The 15,064-nt window shown below is 39.8% G+C and overlaps 1 protein-coding gene across 1 annotated transcript in view; it reads left to right on the top strand.

Annotated features, from left to right (window-relative positions):
* The first annotated feature begins 1,035 nt into the window (after nucleotides 1–1,035).
* The window catches only part of LOC104951284 (rap1 GTPase-activating protein 1-like), a 15,518-nt gene continuing 1,489 nt past the window's right edge, over nucleotides 1,036–15,064 (top strand). Inside the window, exons 1-16 of the mRNA XM_010777921.1 lie at nucleotides 1,036–1,265; nucleotides 1,355–1,408; nucleotides 1,503–1,586; nucleotides 1,669–1,769; nucleotides 2,207–2,336; nucleotides 5,970–6,125; nucleotides 6,271–6,342; nucleotides 6,438–6,524; nucleotides 7,390–7,533; nucleotides 8,987–9,118; nucleotides 10,263–10,340; nucleotides 11,404–11,513; nucleotides 12,836–12,952; nucleotides 13,676–13,805; nucleotides 14,205–14,301; nucleotides 14,745–14,852. Coding sequence (XP_010776223.1) covers nucleotides 1,080–1,265; nucleotides 1,355–1,408; nucleotides 1,503–1,586; nucleotides 1,669–1,769; nucleotides 2,207–2,336; nucleotides 5,970–6,125; nucleotides 6,271–6,342; nucleotides 6,438–6,524; nucleotides 7,390–7,533; nucleotides 8,987–9,118; nucleotides 10,263–10,340; nucleotides 11,404–11,513; nucleotides 12,836–12,952; nucleotides 13,676–13,805; nucleotides 14,205–14,301; nucleotides 14,745–14,852 — 1,786 coding nt within the window. The 5' untranslated portion in view covers nucleotides 1,036–1,079. The remainder of the gene's footprint in view (nucleotides 1,266–1,354; nucleotides 1,409–1,502; nucleotides 1,587–1,668; nucleotides 1,770–2,206; nucleotides 2,337–5,969; nucleotides 6,126–6,270; nucleotides 6,343–6,437; nucleotides 6,525–7,389; nucleotides 7,534–8,986; nucleotides 9,119–10,262; nucleotides 10,341–11,403; nucleotides 11,514–12,835; nucleotides 12,953–13,675; nucleotides 13,806–14,204; nucleotides 14,302–14,744; nucleotides 14,853–15,064) is intronic.

The raw sequence follows: 15,064 nt of genomic DNA, 5'->3' as shown, positions 1-15,064 counted from the left end.
CAGCGAGCTTAAACCATAGCTGAGGATCTTGCTCGAAATGTCCCTTATAGGCCTACGTCTGTTTCCGGTTATTTTTATTTTGAAATTCAGTTCCTGACGGACGCCAAAAAAGCCAGAGATTATGGAATTAAACTAATAAATAAAAACAAGGATAATTATGTGTTATTGGTGAGTAAATAACAGTGTGTTATTTAGAAAAGAATAACAAATTAGAAGGAAAAACAGATACAAAAAAATACAGATTTCAGTATTCTGAGGCTCTGAGCCCCATTTCTTTTCCTCACAGACGACAAAAAAAGTCCGACATTATCATTTAAAATAAAAACAATAATCGTGGCTTGATATTGAGTAAGAACATGTTTTTATGAATCACACAGCTTCTGGTCTTTCAAGACCCGAACGGACAAAAAGACGTGCTGCAGGCACGAAACATACTACCAATAGAAATACATTGCTTTTAAAATCGTTCTGTGCGACACGAAAAAAAGGGGAAAATCGTGTTGGTGAACACGAATCAATAGATTAAATGTCGTGACTATAACACGAAATGCCGTGAGACTGGGTTGAGCTACCACGTAGTGAGGAAATAGGCAACGATACAGTGGATGTCCTTGTTGAGTTAATTCAGTATTTTAATTAGCCTAACTTGTATCCCAACGACTTCGTCTTTCATAATTAGTTGGTACTGTTTAATGTACCTGTCAGATACTGCATTGATATCTATTCAACCCTCTCTCAGCGAACTTAGGTTCAAACACATCATCTATANGTTGAGCTACCACGTAGTGAGGAAATAGGCAACGATACAGTGGATGTCCTTGTTGAGTTAATTCAGTATTTTAATTAGCCTAACTTGTATCCCAACGACTTCGTCTTTCATAATTAGTTTCAGTACTCGATGTGGCAAGGTTTTTGTGGTACTGTTTAATGTACCTGTCAGATACTGCATTGATATCTATTCAACCCTCTCTCAGCGAACTTAGGTTCAAACACATCATCTATAGCGTAAAAAAACATTATGCTCCCAGCTCCATACAACATCTATAGGAAAGGTCCCCTTTGAACTGGTATTAATTAGAATGAATGCTCAACATCAAAGAAAGAAAACATTAAAGCAGGAGGATTGCTTTGGATTAGTTAAACCAAACAGTGAGTATTTTGACTTTTCAAGCGGTTTGCCTTTCAGCACAAAGATAAAAACCTACCATGATGTGATTCCAATTTCCTGCCTCACCGAGTTCCCCAATGTGGTTCAGATGGCCAAGGTAAGCAGTTGTTATCACACAGAATACAAAGTCACAAACTGTATTTCAGTGCATTTTCATTCTGTCATTTTCATTTTTTGGGTTAACAGCTTGTTTGTGAAGAAGTAAACGTGGATAGGTTTTATCCTGTCCTCTATCCAAAGGTAGGCATTTCAAAAAGAAAATGATCTCTTGATATCAACCAACATGACACATCCATCTCATGAAGCTGGATACTTGCTGCTCTCTCGTCCTCAGGCATCAATGCTCGTTGTCACCTTTGATGAGCATGTGATCAGCAACAACTTCAAGTTTGGGGTTATTTATCAAGCGTTTGGCCAGGTGAGTGAACTTCAGAGATACCACTGCTAATCTTTGCTTTTGTAGTATGTCTCACTCCTCCTGAAAATGTCCTTTTCTTCAGACAACAGAAGAGGAGCTGTTTGGGAACATGGAAGAAAGTCCCTCCTTTGTGGAGTTCTTGGAGTTTCTGGGCCACAAGGTTGAACTTCATGACTTTAAAGGGTTTGGACACTTTTAAGATCAATTTCTTTGATTCTTTGCAGCAGATTTAATGTTGCTTGATTCTTAGTATAGCTCTTCACCTCATGTCTGCTAGAAGCAGGCCATCATTCACTTTGCTATTGATCAGAATTGTCTTAAAAAAGCGCTTTAGAGTGTCTTGATATTTGCAGTGTTGCTGACATTGTGATTGAGTAGGCAGAAGAAGTGCCCTTGGCATTCCCTCAATGATGGATGAGGGTGGATCGGCTGGGTCCTCAGAGAGCATGCTCTTGTGTTCCACTCCTTACACAGCTTTCGTCTCTTTTCCATCTTCTCTCCTTTCATCTCAGTCCTCTCTTTGACTTCATAGTCTTCTCTTCTCCTCCATTCTATACTCTCTTCTATTTCTTGCTTCTTCTTTGCTTTTTAAACCTCCACCTCTTCTTTTTCTTCTTCAGGTTTCGGGGTGGACTGGATGTCGCTCATGGGCAGACGGGGACCGAATCCGTCTACACAACTTTCCATAATATGGACATAATGTTCCATGTGTCCACCAAGCTGCCTTACACGGAAGGTGACTCACAGCAGGTATAATGACATTCCAATGATTCATTACCAGGGTAACTTATATGTGTATTCTTGGTAGTTTTCATGGCCTTCACTAATTCCTTTATAAAGTTCTCCATGTAAATCCTCCACACATCAGATGAGAGCAACAGCTGAACTCTACATTTTATGATGGATTCCTATGAAGCAAGACAAATCATGTGATGCTCAATCTAAACTAATACACCAATAAGCAGGGTTAAAGGAATAGTTTGACTTTCTCACTTTATTGTCGCCGAGCCTTTGCAGCAGCTGACCCCAGGCTCTGGAACACTCTGCCCCTCCATGTTAGGTCGGCCCAGACCCTAGGGGTTTTTAAATCGACACTAAAGACTCACTTCTTCTCCCTGGCCTTCTAGTCAGAGCGGAGCACGACTCATGACATTTCCATGTGTTTGATTTTTATATTTGCTGTTGTAATTTTTTGTCTTCTGTTGCTATCGCAGTAAAGTGTTTTTTATTGCATGTATAGCACTTTGGCTCGACCAAAAATCGTTTTTAAAATGTGCTATATAAATAAAACCTGATTTGATTTGATAAATAAAACCTGAGTAAGATAAAAAGATTTCACAATATTTCCGAAGGAAATAAAAACTCTTACCTCTAATTAACCCTGAATCTATTCGTACTAAAGCAAAAATGTGAAAAATGTTCAAATACAATCCTCTCAGCTAAGGTTAATTACTTGTTCTTGGATGACCCCTACCTTCCACAAGTTTCACATGTTAACTTTGTTTTTGTCTAGATTAAATACAAAAATATGTCCATTAGTGCTGGTAGGAAGATTGTGCTTTTGAACTTTGGACAGAGCAAGGCCAGCAGTTTTTCCATTTTCAGGCTCACAGTGAGATTGGTATTGATGTTAACTCTTGGCTACAGCAAGAAAGCAATTTATCTTATTTCCTAAAACTATCACTTTAACTAATGAGCATGCATACTTTGAAGGGGCCCTATTATGCTAACTTTAAGGTTCATATTTGTGTTGTGTGCCTATACTGTGAAATGTTTACATGCTTTAATGTTCAGAAAGAATAAAAACATTTTAGCCTTTGCAGACCATTCGCATGCACACAAACCCATACAGTATTACACATTACAGGAAAATGAAAACCCCAGAAAAGCACAATAGGACCATTTAAAATATGTTCTAATCTTCTTTACTTGAGCTTTTCAAGTAAAGTGCATTATTCTAAGCAATCACATTTTCTTAGGTCTGGTGTCCTCACTTGCCGTACTGTTGTACAGACATTTAATTGTTTTGACAATTTTCCAAAAGCATATGCAATATTCTTACTAGCACGTTTCCCTGCTGTTGGTTTTTGTGGCTAGAGACTTTTATCTCTTTGATGAAATGTTGCAGTAAGTTGAATTAGTCCTCAGCTCTGCTCTGCCTCTTTGAGTGGTTTGAACTTTGTCACCACAGTGACCCTGCACAGACTGTCCACATTGCCGAGGCAAGAAGAGAAACAGAGGACATAAACAACACCCACATAACATGATTCATGAGGGAACTCAAGAAAAAAGGCAAAAGTGCAACCTTAATAACATAGCATTATCTCAGGAGGGAGAAGCTACAACATTAATGCAGCCAGATCTAAGTGAATGGGATTAGATTTGAGCGGATGTATGGCATTAACAGATGTCAAGTGTCTCAGTCCAGCCCCACGCTTACTGAGTTAGCTTTTTAAGTGTCTGACTGTCCTTGGTGAGTTTGGTAGTCCATCTGCACAGAGAAATGGGAGGAATGTTATTTGGCTTTTCTGAGCTAAGAAAGCCCCTGTGCTTAAGTAAATATCAAAGCTGGCAGCTAATAAGCTCAGGGATGATGCAGTAGTAACCTGGCTGCCCTGCCTCTACAGCCAAATATAACCTGTCTACGGTCTGAGACATACATTTTAACAAAAATAACTTTATCATTAGATGTATCAAAATAAGCGGTCTGGGTGAGGCTGTAATTTTCTTCACAAATGACTTGCTACTCATTTATGTCTGTCAAATTGTAACCTAAATTCTCTTCAAAACCTTATTTTCCTGTGAAACAATGCATACGTATCGCAAAAAATAAGAGAATAAACTTTTGATTAGGATAAAAGTCTGGACCATTTGCACATATTTAATATTGAGTTGTTGGACTCCTACCAAACAGTTCTGACTTAAAGTGTCTGGTCGTTATGACTGCTATGACTTCAGCATATTACGAAATCTTGCCAGCGCCTGAAACAGATGGATGATTGTTCTCATGTGAACAAACAGACTGTCTTTAACAGTCAGTTGCTTTAAAGTTTACAGCAACTGACAAGTAATTAGACTGCTAAATGTGGAAGAATAATCTATAAACTCCAGAGTAAATATGTGCACTGACTGATACTACAGCTACCAGGTGTGAGGAGCCTTTGTGAGATGTCTGGACTTCAGTCTGATGACTGACAGAGGATAATCAACTCATGCTGCTGCAGTGCAGGTGTCACAATGTTTACTGAGGAGGATCACCAGAGCTGGGGCTATTTTTGCCAACACTGGCTGCACCAAGAACATTTAGGACTGAGCAGATCTGTTTTTCGAACTGTATCCGTTTGCAGAATCTGATATACCTGCCTCAGCTTCCATCCTGTGGAGTGATTTGGGTTAATCTCGGATGGCTGAGCAGAATATATATGTTGACATTCGGATTTCCACTACTATTTCATGGTTTGACTGCTAGTATGAAAACATTTCTGGGAAATTATTACATACAGGATACTATAAATAATTTATAGTCATAAATTAAATTGACAATTTTTTACAAAAAGTAAATTGACACTTGAGCCGTCTTTATAAGAATTCCAAGCAAAAGGTACTGAGGTGACAAAATTCATATTTCAGCAGGGGAAGAAGTTGCTCCTAATGCTTGGCAAGTTTTAAAAAATATATAGCTTGGATAGAAACCTCACACTTTGGCACAGTCACACTGTCCTCCAAGTACACAAGCGTTCTTTTGGCAACCTTTAACTTTTTGGCAACAAGGAAAATGCAGCTTTTAAGCAGTGACGCTATAGGACCCTGACAGTCAGCCATCTGCAGAATCTCCATTTCTGTTTAACTGGTTTTTGGATTAATTAATTCCCACACTGTCTACAGCCTGTGAAAGCTGAGGCCTGAAATAGTCTACCCTTGTCACAGCTTCATTCATGTAAAGGGACTTCAGCAATATAGCCCGTGGTACAGCAGAGGGGCAACATCACTTACAGTGGCAGTTCTCAAAGACAGATAAAGTCGATTTATAAGGGCCTATAGGTAAGTTATTTCTAAGTGTAGTATGCTCCATCATATATGTGACAAGAACTTGTTGTTTATACTATTTTTGTTTATTGTATAGATGTAAAGGTGCTCTGCAGATATAACTTACTTGTTGTGTTAAATCCGTAGCAAAAGTTGGCTGATAAAATTCTAAAACCAGGGTGGTATTTTTGGATTAGATTCCTGTCCACCTCTCTGCCTGGACTATATTTATCCCCAGTCAATCTGTCAGCACGAATCCTGGCAGTGATTCTGCGACCAGCATGCTTCTGTGATTTCTCAAACTGGTAATCTTGGATGTTTCCGCCGTTGTGACTTTTGTTTATCTGTGCCATCCAGCTTCAGAGGAAGAGGCACATAGGCAATGATATCGTAGCCATCGTGTTCCAGGAGGAGAACACGCCCTTTGTTCCAGACATGATCCAGTCCAACTTCCTGCATGGGTACGTGGTGGTGCAGGTGGAGAACGCGTGTACGGAAAATGTCACATACAAGGTTGGTGCCAAAGACAGACAAAACTGTATCAAGAAAAAAAATCATATTCATTCACTTTTGTTTTCAGGAGTTTGTATTTTTAATTGACATGTGCATCACGTATCTCAGTGTATCATAGCCTTTGCTCACCTGCTCTTTCCTCCAGGTGTCTGTGACAGCGCGGGATGATGTACCTTTCTTTGGGCCGGCTCTGCCTGACCCTGCCGTTTTCAAAAAGGTCTGCAGTCACACAAACTTGATTCACCTTTGTAAGCAGACATCATAAACATTCATTCTCTCCAACTTTCCTTCCCTTATATTTACCGTCCTCAGGGCCCAGAGTTCCGGGAGTTCCTCTTCACTAAGCTCATCAATGCTGAGTACGCCTGCTACAAGGCTGAGAAGTTTGCCACGCTCGAGGTGAGAAGTGTGAATGCCTGTGTTTGTGTGAGTGTACAACTTTGGAATAGGTGTGCACCCTACTGCCTATATTCCTAACAGGAATTTATTTCAAGTGCCAACATAGATTTATCATCATCTAAATATTCAACAAGCCAGTGAGCTATAGCGCTGATGTCTATCATCCTGACGTGGTCCTATCATATTTTCATCACTGTCACCCAAATTTGAAACGATGAAGTAAGGTGAATTTAAGACATAGTCCAATTCCTGACCGAACCCTCCGTGTCAGAGTGCGCTCCATATGTAGTCACACCCTTATTTCAGGTGGAGGGTGTAAATACAGCGGCCAGCTTTGGGACAATCTCCACTATCTCAGGCAGAAACAGGAAATGTCATACATTTTCAAACAGCTATTTTAGGGATATTTTTAGGCAGATTTCAAATAAAAATTATATAAAATGTAATATAATTAAAATTCAAAATACACTTTAGTGGTGTTTTTTTATGTAACTATTTTTGTTTGAAATCTAATGATTGGTTTTTGCAACAGTCCCTGTAAATATGCGAAACATTACAATCAAATAAACAAGTCTATGGTTCTCTAGACCTGGGTCTAAAAAATATGAAAATACAATGTAACCTTAAAGTTCAAATCAACATGACAATATTAAATGTCTCTTTTTTTGCACAGTTTACGAGTAAATGTTTGCACAGAACTATTTTTACCCAGCTTGTTCTGCGACATGCAGCAGGTGAAGTGAGGACCGATGTAGAGCCACTGTTGGAGGGAGTGGAAGTGGGTTGTGGGTTGAAGGGGTCGGTTTGGAATTGGGCCTTAGACAGAGTTACTACCTGTGCAGACTGAGTGTGTTGTTGTTGTCAGGAGCGCACACGGTCAGCCCTGTTGGAGACTCTGTACGAGGAGCTGCACATCAACAGCCAGTCCATGATGGGTCTGGGTGGAGACGATGAAAAGCTGGAGAACGGGGCCGGAGCAGGCGGAGGAGGCTTCTTTGAATCCTTCAAGGTACAGCACCCTCCTGTTAATCTGCAACCCCACATGCATGAGAGCGAATGCACAAACTTTTAGGGTGCTTTTATTTCCCTTTCCCTCTCTTGGGTGGGATTCTGGGTATTCACACATGAGAAAACAAAGCAGAGAACATGTGCAGTATCTCAAAAGAACAGCCCTGTGGCATTTGATTTCACTTGGCTGGGACTGCTGTGTTTGTACATGATGGTGTGGTTTCGGGGCTGCACGGTGTCCTGTTGTGTACGAGAGTCACTTTCTCTGACTGAGTGCTTCATCAATGGACATTAGGGTGGTGGAGCGTGGCCCCGCCGCTGAGGCTCGGCGGTAGAAGCTGTGATTGTTTGTGCCTGATGAACGATTTAATGACCCCTCATTAGGGAGCTGATGATGCAGTTTGCATGTCTACCCATGGGCAGAGTTCCCTCTGAGCTGTCTTTCCTTCTCCCTGTGACAACAAGTCGTTCTTTGCCATCTTATATACCAATTTTTCTCTCAGCCTCTGGCTTCAAATTATTTTATTATGCATGCAAGCATACAATACCTTTCTATAAATCTTGCACACAAATTTTGTATGTTTCTCTAACTATCAAGAGCATATTTTTCTGTCCCTCAAATCTCCACAAATTATATGTTTCCCTCTCTTTGCCTCAAACTGTGTAAATTCTCCTATTTTCTCTCGCTGTCCTCCTTGCTCACATTGTGTTTCATCTGCCCCTCTAATTACACAAAAACACCTCAAAAGATACATAGAGATGTACAAAGCCTACACTCTCCTCGACCTCCTGTGAACCTACATTTATTTCACGCAGCTTCTCCCTCCTGCTTGTTGACTGGCACTGCCCCTAAGCGTTCGAAAATAGTCCTGCGTACACACATGCAAGCACAAACCAGGATGTGGTCATGTGTACACACAAACAAACACACATGTAAGTACACACACATTTGTTCTTCTCAGAGATTCAACACATTTATTCCAAAAATCTTCACACTTATTAACATTTCACAATAAGTATCACATGTACACATAATCACTTGAAAAAGAGATCGGAGATCTCAATGGGACCACCTGGTTAAATAAAGGTTTAATAAAAAAATAATAATAAAAGTTAGGGTGATCACAAGAGCAAAGAATAATTCAAGACCCTGAAAACAGATTCAGCTAAATGGAATTCATCCATCATTAACTCTATTATCATCACTTTTTACTTAAATATTGTGACAACGCTTTCTATTAAAAAGCCCTTCCATCAATGTGTGTGAATATTTAATACAGATAAACATACCCTCATTTATGAAACTTGACCTAATTTGGATTAATGTAATTTTATTGTAAATATATTCACATATATTTGGTATACGATCTTTTGAGAAATCGGTCGGTGAGTTGCATTTCCCCCAAAACATCAAAGTGGATCCTCTGACAGTATCTCCTCATTTCTCTCTGTAGCGGGTCATCCGTAGCAGAAGCCAGTCTATGGACGCCATGGGCCTCAGTAACAGGAAGTCAAACACTTTCTCCACTAGCCACAGTGGCAGCTTTACCCACAATCCCGCAGAGAGCCCCAAAACCCCAGGGATTGTAAGTAGCCCGTTTTGGTTCACATGAAGCCACTTATCATACATAAAGTATACAGTATATCCAGCACAGTGGATGAATACAGACTGCTTACCCTATATTATTTCTTATAAGCTAATTACCCCTGTCAGCACATTGTATCACTTTACTCTCATTATGTTATTATTTAATGCTGATTTTCATTCCTGACATTTTTAATTTACCCTTGCATTATTTTAAAGTGGCTTCCATTGTTTGCCTTTTTTTAATTTACGGCTCATCTTGTTCCTATTAATGATGGTTTTGTTTGGAAAATCACCATCATTAATTTCATCATTCATTCTCATCTGTTGAGATCATCTTCAAACAGGGTGACTGTTAGGTTAGAAATCAAGGATGATGTGAAGAATATAGTATCCATCGTGGAATGAATCAGATGGTTTCCTTCTCGATGTGAGATTGTTTTAGAGCCCCGGTTAAGTCTCTATCCTCAGCCTTGAAGTGTGCTTAGTGTAACTGTATGACTACCCAGACTCCCTCCCTCCTTACTATGCTTCTGTCATGTCTGTTTGCTCCTGTTGTTACGTGTTACGACCTCTCTTCGCAGCCTTGTATATGTGCATGTGTGACTGCAGAGCATGCATTGCACAAGCCAAGGAACGCAACGCCCTATTTGTTCAAAGATGGGCTTAAATATATTTCATTTTTTCTGACATTCATTGCTGTTTTGGATTTGTCAGTACTTTGATATGGGATTAACTTAACCCCATGTTACAGGCCTATTCCTTAAAAGCTATTCCCTTTGGATTCTGTCTGCCCTGTTTTTTCCTTTTTTCTCCTTCTGAATGCATCGCTAAGCAACCCTGTAACCCTCAGGGCAAAAAGGGGCGACATGTCTGCTCTCTCTTTGGCACTCTATCTCCTGCTGTGCCCCTCTGTGTCGGGACCCCAGTTTGCTTTAAAAGCTTTTGACTATTTCTTCGATATTGTGCTCTCTATTAAGTCGTACTGCTAGCTCTTTTTCAAGCTCCTTTGCAGCTTGCTGTTAAAATGATTTGTGCTGTTTGCATGATATCTTATGATGTGTTCTTTTCTTTTCCTCCCTCCTTACTTTTTTCCATCTATCCTCTCCTCTCTCTCTGTGCTTTCCCTGTCTTGTGTGGCTCAGTCATTGCTTGTTCCAGGGAAAAGTCCCAGTAAATATGGACGCCGAGGCAGTGCCATAGGAATAGGAACAATAGAAGAGGTTCATGTATATTTCTCCCTTCTTGTTTACTGTTTTTGTCTCTCTTTTTTCTTTCTTTACTTTTATCTTTTAATGTTTCATATTTTCATAATGTAAGTGAGCAGTATGTAGTTTGTAGTTTGAAATGTGCCTGTTTTATTTCCTGTAGCAGTGAGAATTTTTCAGATTTTGTAGCAATGTTTTTAATAAAAACTTCATTCATTCATGCATTTATACATATAGTACCCGAACCACACGTAATTTCACTTTTAAATTGGTCTTTAAAGATAACATAAAATAAGATAAACCTTTATTGCTCCCCTTAGGGAAACTCAGGTATCTTAGCAGCAACAGCAATGATGGTAAACACAGCAGGACACATAATAATAATAATAATAATAATAATAATAATAATAATAATATAAATAAAGAAAGGTAAGAATATATATATATTTATTTTTTTTTAAATGTACAACGTGACTGTAGCCTATAGGTTAAAATGTAATTAAAGAATAATGATAATAATAGTAATAATAATAATAATAAATAGAAAGGAAGAAATGTAAGAAATAAAATGAAAAGAAGTGACTGTATGAATTCAAATGAATATATAATTTGTCAATTTGGAAGTGCGGGTCCAACTATATACATTATAGTGCAAGTCATAGGTACATACAGGGCAGGTTGTTTTGAGTTTTAATGAGTTCTTATTAGGCAGTCAAGCCTTTATTGTAGAGCCTGATGGCTACTCTGTGACAGAAAAGTAAACATTTAAAAAACACTCCCACTGATGTTCTTTTACACAGTCAGTGTGTTCTAGACCTTTTGAATCTTTAAACTCCACAGTCTGACCTTAGAATTTAAAATGTTACTTGAATATATTAATATTAACTAATTTCAGAATCTCAGAGCAGAGTGGATTTGTAAAACATGTTTCTTAATGTGTCACAGGATTAATCAAATCATCAGTCCATAATTCATTTTGCCGCATATTTCTACATGTGCACATATTTCCTATATACTTGTGAATGATGAAACAACCCCCGATCGTGTGTCTGACTCTCCTCTCCCTGCCCACCATCAGTCATTGATCATTCCTGGGAAAAGCCCGACCAGGAAAAAGTCTGGCCCATTCAGCTCCCGCCGCAGCAGCGCCATTGGCATTGAGAACATCCAGGAGGTCCAAGAGAGGAGGTGAGAGGACAGAGCACCGCTGATCCGCAGCGAGTGGGTAGTGAGGACAAAATAGTGTTGCAACAGATGGAAGCAAGGCATTAGAATGAGGAAATTAGCCATTAGAAGGCACACTGTTAAAACTGGACACATTATGAAAGACTCTCTATTTAAGTGCCTGTGTACACACATCTGGAGTGCCTAGTGAGCTAACATGAGAATCAACAAGCCTTAGGATCTTCCCTTCCTATGTCACATGCAGGCTTATAGAAATAAGCCCCCCATCAAACTATCTCCAACAACTGCTATAGAACTAACTTTTCAAGGGTCTACCCTTTGTTTCTGGCTTGCCAATGAGAGCACAATGGGCTTTTCCAGGAGGGGGGCTTAAACAGACAGGCACTTAAAGGAAGGGTTTCAGACAGAGGGTGATTACTCGTATATTCAGACAGACAATGAGTGTAAGTGTTTTTGGGGTATTTTTGGACCAGAGGGCCTTTTATTGGAGATCTTATTATTGAAAGGGAGAGACAGAGGGGAGGACATTGCCTGAAATGCTCGGCCGGGTCAGGATTTGACAGATTACTACTGTAGGCAGTGGTGACCGCATTTTGGCCGCCAGCTCCTACCATTGAACTGTCCGGAGGCCAATAAAGTGTTTTTTAAACATTGAAGCATGTAAACATGTTCTGGGAGGGGGGGGGGGAAGAAAGTATGAGACTGAAAATGAGCAAATTAAGTCTTGCAAGCTCTTTTTGTTGGGCTGTTTAGAGAAACAATGGGGATTGGAAATGCTTTACTGTATTTGTTGTTCCTTGTGGGGACATTAACAGCAGCTGGGGTTGCCCAGGATACGTGCATACAATTGTCAGATAACATGCACCCACATATTAATTACTATCATATATTTTGTAAATCTGAAATGTGCATGGAAATAATGTGTTGGCCAAATAAACAATCTCATTAATGCATTCAGTAATATCCAAACAAGCTTACCTGCTGCTGAATAAAAGTGCATTGTGAAAAAACATACACGTTCATACATGAACCGAAATATGAAGAGCACTTAGAGACTCCCACACAATCCATTTCGATAAAACTGCCTTCAACTTGTTGTTAAAATGGGGACTTGTATGTTATGTATATGTGTGATGCAGCAGTTGATGTGCATGTCCCTTCAATGGGAAAACAAACTTTAAACAACAGTCTGTGGCAGTTAAAGGCACATGATCAGAAGTTATGAAAGTGTTAAACATTCCTCAAGAGTTTGTCTAATGTGTCATCATATGAAATAAGTAAACTGACTGCATTTTCATATGTCAATCTCCATTCTTGTCCTGAAGTCGAGAGGTGTCACCCAGCACCCAGAGGACACCGGAGGGCATCCACTTCTCTCTGGAAAACAGATCAGACAACTACTCCAATCACAGCTCTCCTGAATTCCCTACTACTAGGAACAGGTGAATATTATTTTAATCAACAATATAATAGTATACTTTATTATATGTACGTACATTGACAAGATATTTGTGATGAATGGTCCCTTGGGTCGGTCAATAGGGAATATTTGTATTAAATAGAACAGCAACCCTGCATGGAGGATTACTCACACAATTCACCTTATATATTTCAAATTGTCTCTAACATTCTTGTTTATTGTTGTTCCAAAAACACTCTCATCCTATTCTGCAGGAGTCACCTGCAAAGCAGAATGCGTGCCAGTGTCTAGTGTTGATCAAATAAAATAATAATAATAATAATAAAATAGAATCATTTTAGACATTTCAATCTGAGATAATGATATATATGCAAAAACTAAAGTTAATGTGAGACAATATATTCTAGAATTTTCTATAGTGCTGAGTGACATGTTTAGCCGGAAAACTAGTTTACTTGGTCTTGAGTATTGCCAAGTCCTTGATGAAATCTAATTTGGGGGTTGCATTAACTACAGAACAGCTTTTTAGATTACGCAATAACCTGGCACAGACAAACACACTGCTGTCACGTTACTTTAAAGTGCTACCTGAGGTGCTGTGAAATGAAGATGATGAATTAATTATACTTTTGGAGGGAATAGTAGAAGAAAAATAAAGAAAACATGTTGATTGTCCTACTTTAAATAAATTTACCGTATGGGAAACACAGGAGTTTCTTGCGGTCAGAGTGACCCAGGTGTGTAGTTTGGCGATGTGTTGCAGGGCGCCGTCCATCCCCGAGGCGCAGGACCTTTCCCGCTCTTCCTCCAACGCCAGCAGCTTTGCCAGCGTAGTGGAGGAGCACGAGGCAGAGGAGGAGTACGACACCGGACTGGTGGGTGGAGACAGGCAGAGAGACAACACATAATGAAAGTACATATATGCATGCCACTTCCCAAAAACCAAAGCCGCAGGCAGCGTCTCACAGCTGATGAAATATTTATCATTCAGCCCATGTTTACTGTGGGGAATAATAAGCTATTAATCTTGTTCCTTTTTGGTTACCTTAATGTGAGAAGGTTTGATGGATTTAACTTCATCCCAGTAATGACAGGTCTCAACATGAATCCCATAGTAATCTATATATTTTTGCTTACGTTCATTTGCATGTCAAAAGTATAGAAAATGCCAATACTGTTTTGGAGTAGAGCTGTGGTTATAATTAAGCTGTCAGCATTTCCTTTAAAACATTTCTGGTAAAAATATGACTTAACTTCCTTTACCCTTCCTACAGGAAAGTGCGTCTTGTGTTACGCCACTCAAGGGAGAGTCATTTACGTACGGCTCAATGGAGGACAGTTCGTGCAGTGCAACCCAGGGGAGTGTTCCAGGTGAGTTAAGCAGTAAAGAGCTCATATTTCTGGGACAGTGATAGCCTGAAGGTGTGAGAGACAAGTTCACAAGGGCCCCATATCAACACTATCTGGGGAAAATCTAGATGGAGCGGATGTAAGAATAACACTCTCCACATCCCGAGCAATTAATATCCAAACACCCTTGAGCACTGATCCTCACCTTAGCTTCTTTAGTGGAGCTCACTGCCAACACCAGAAGGACCAGTCTGTGTTACAAACTCTTCTGAAATGAATATATTCTAAAATGACTGATCTGTGATTTCCACACAGTTGCTGTTCTTTTGAAATGACTGACGATTCACTCTAGAACTTTATTCTCTTGCATGCTTAGATATCCTTTTTGTGATAGAACAGCTGGCAGCATTATGTGCTTGAGTTTATAAACTATGACAGCGACGCTTGTGTTGCCTCTTTCCCAGCAGCGTCTCGTCTGCAGCAGCAACCGGATGGAGTGAAGACCTCGGAGCCCAAAGGGACAGACAGCCTGCCCAAGACAGAGCGCTCCTCATCGGTGAGACAACCTGCTTGTCATTCTTCATTAGGGGACACTCAGATGGTCTTCCATGTTTTACAAACTGAAAGAATGTTCCTTTGTGTAAAAGGGCCCTATAGGCATGGGCGTAATTTCCACTGGGGACAGGGGGGGACATGTCCCCCCCACTTTTCAAAATCCCGTTTGTGTCCCCCCCACTTTTCAAATGTGTTCATTGTTATGTTTTTACTCAAGCGCTCATCGAGA

This window comes from Notothenia coriiceps, unplaced genomic scaffold (assembly GCF_000735185.1).
Source record: "Notothenia coriiceps isolate Sejong01 unplaced genomic scaffold, NC01 NC01_scaffold00000339, whole genome shotgun sequence".
Classification (NCBI taxonomy): Eukaryota; Metazoa; Chordata; class Actinopteri; order Perciformes; family Nototheniidae; genus Notothenia; species Notothenia coriiceps.
Note: the sequence above shows the minus strand (reverse complement) of the source record. Positions and strands in the feature narration are given on the sequence as shown.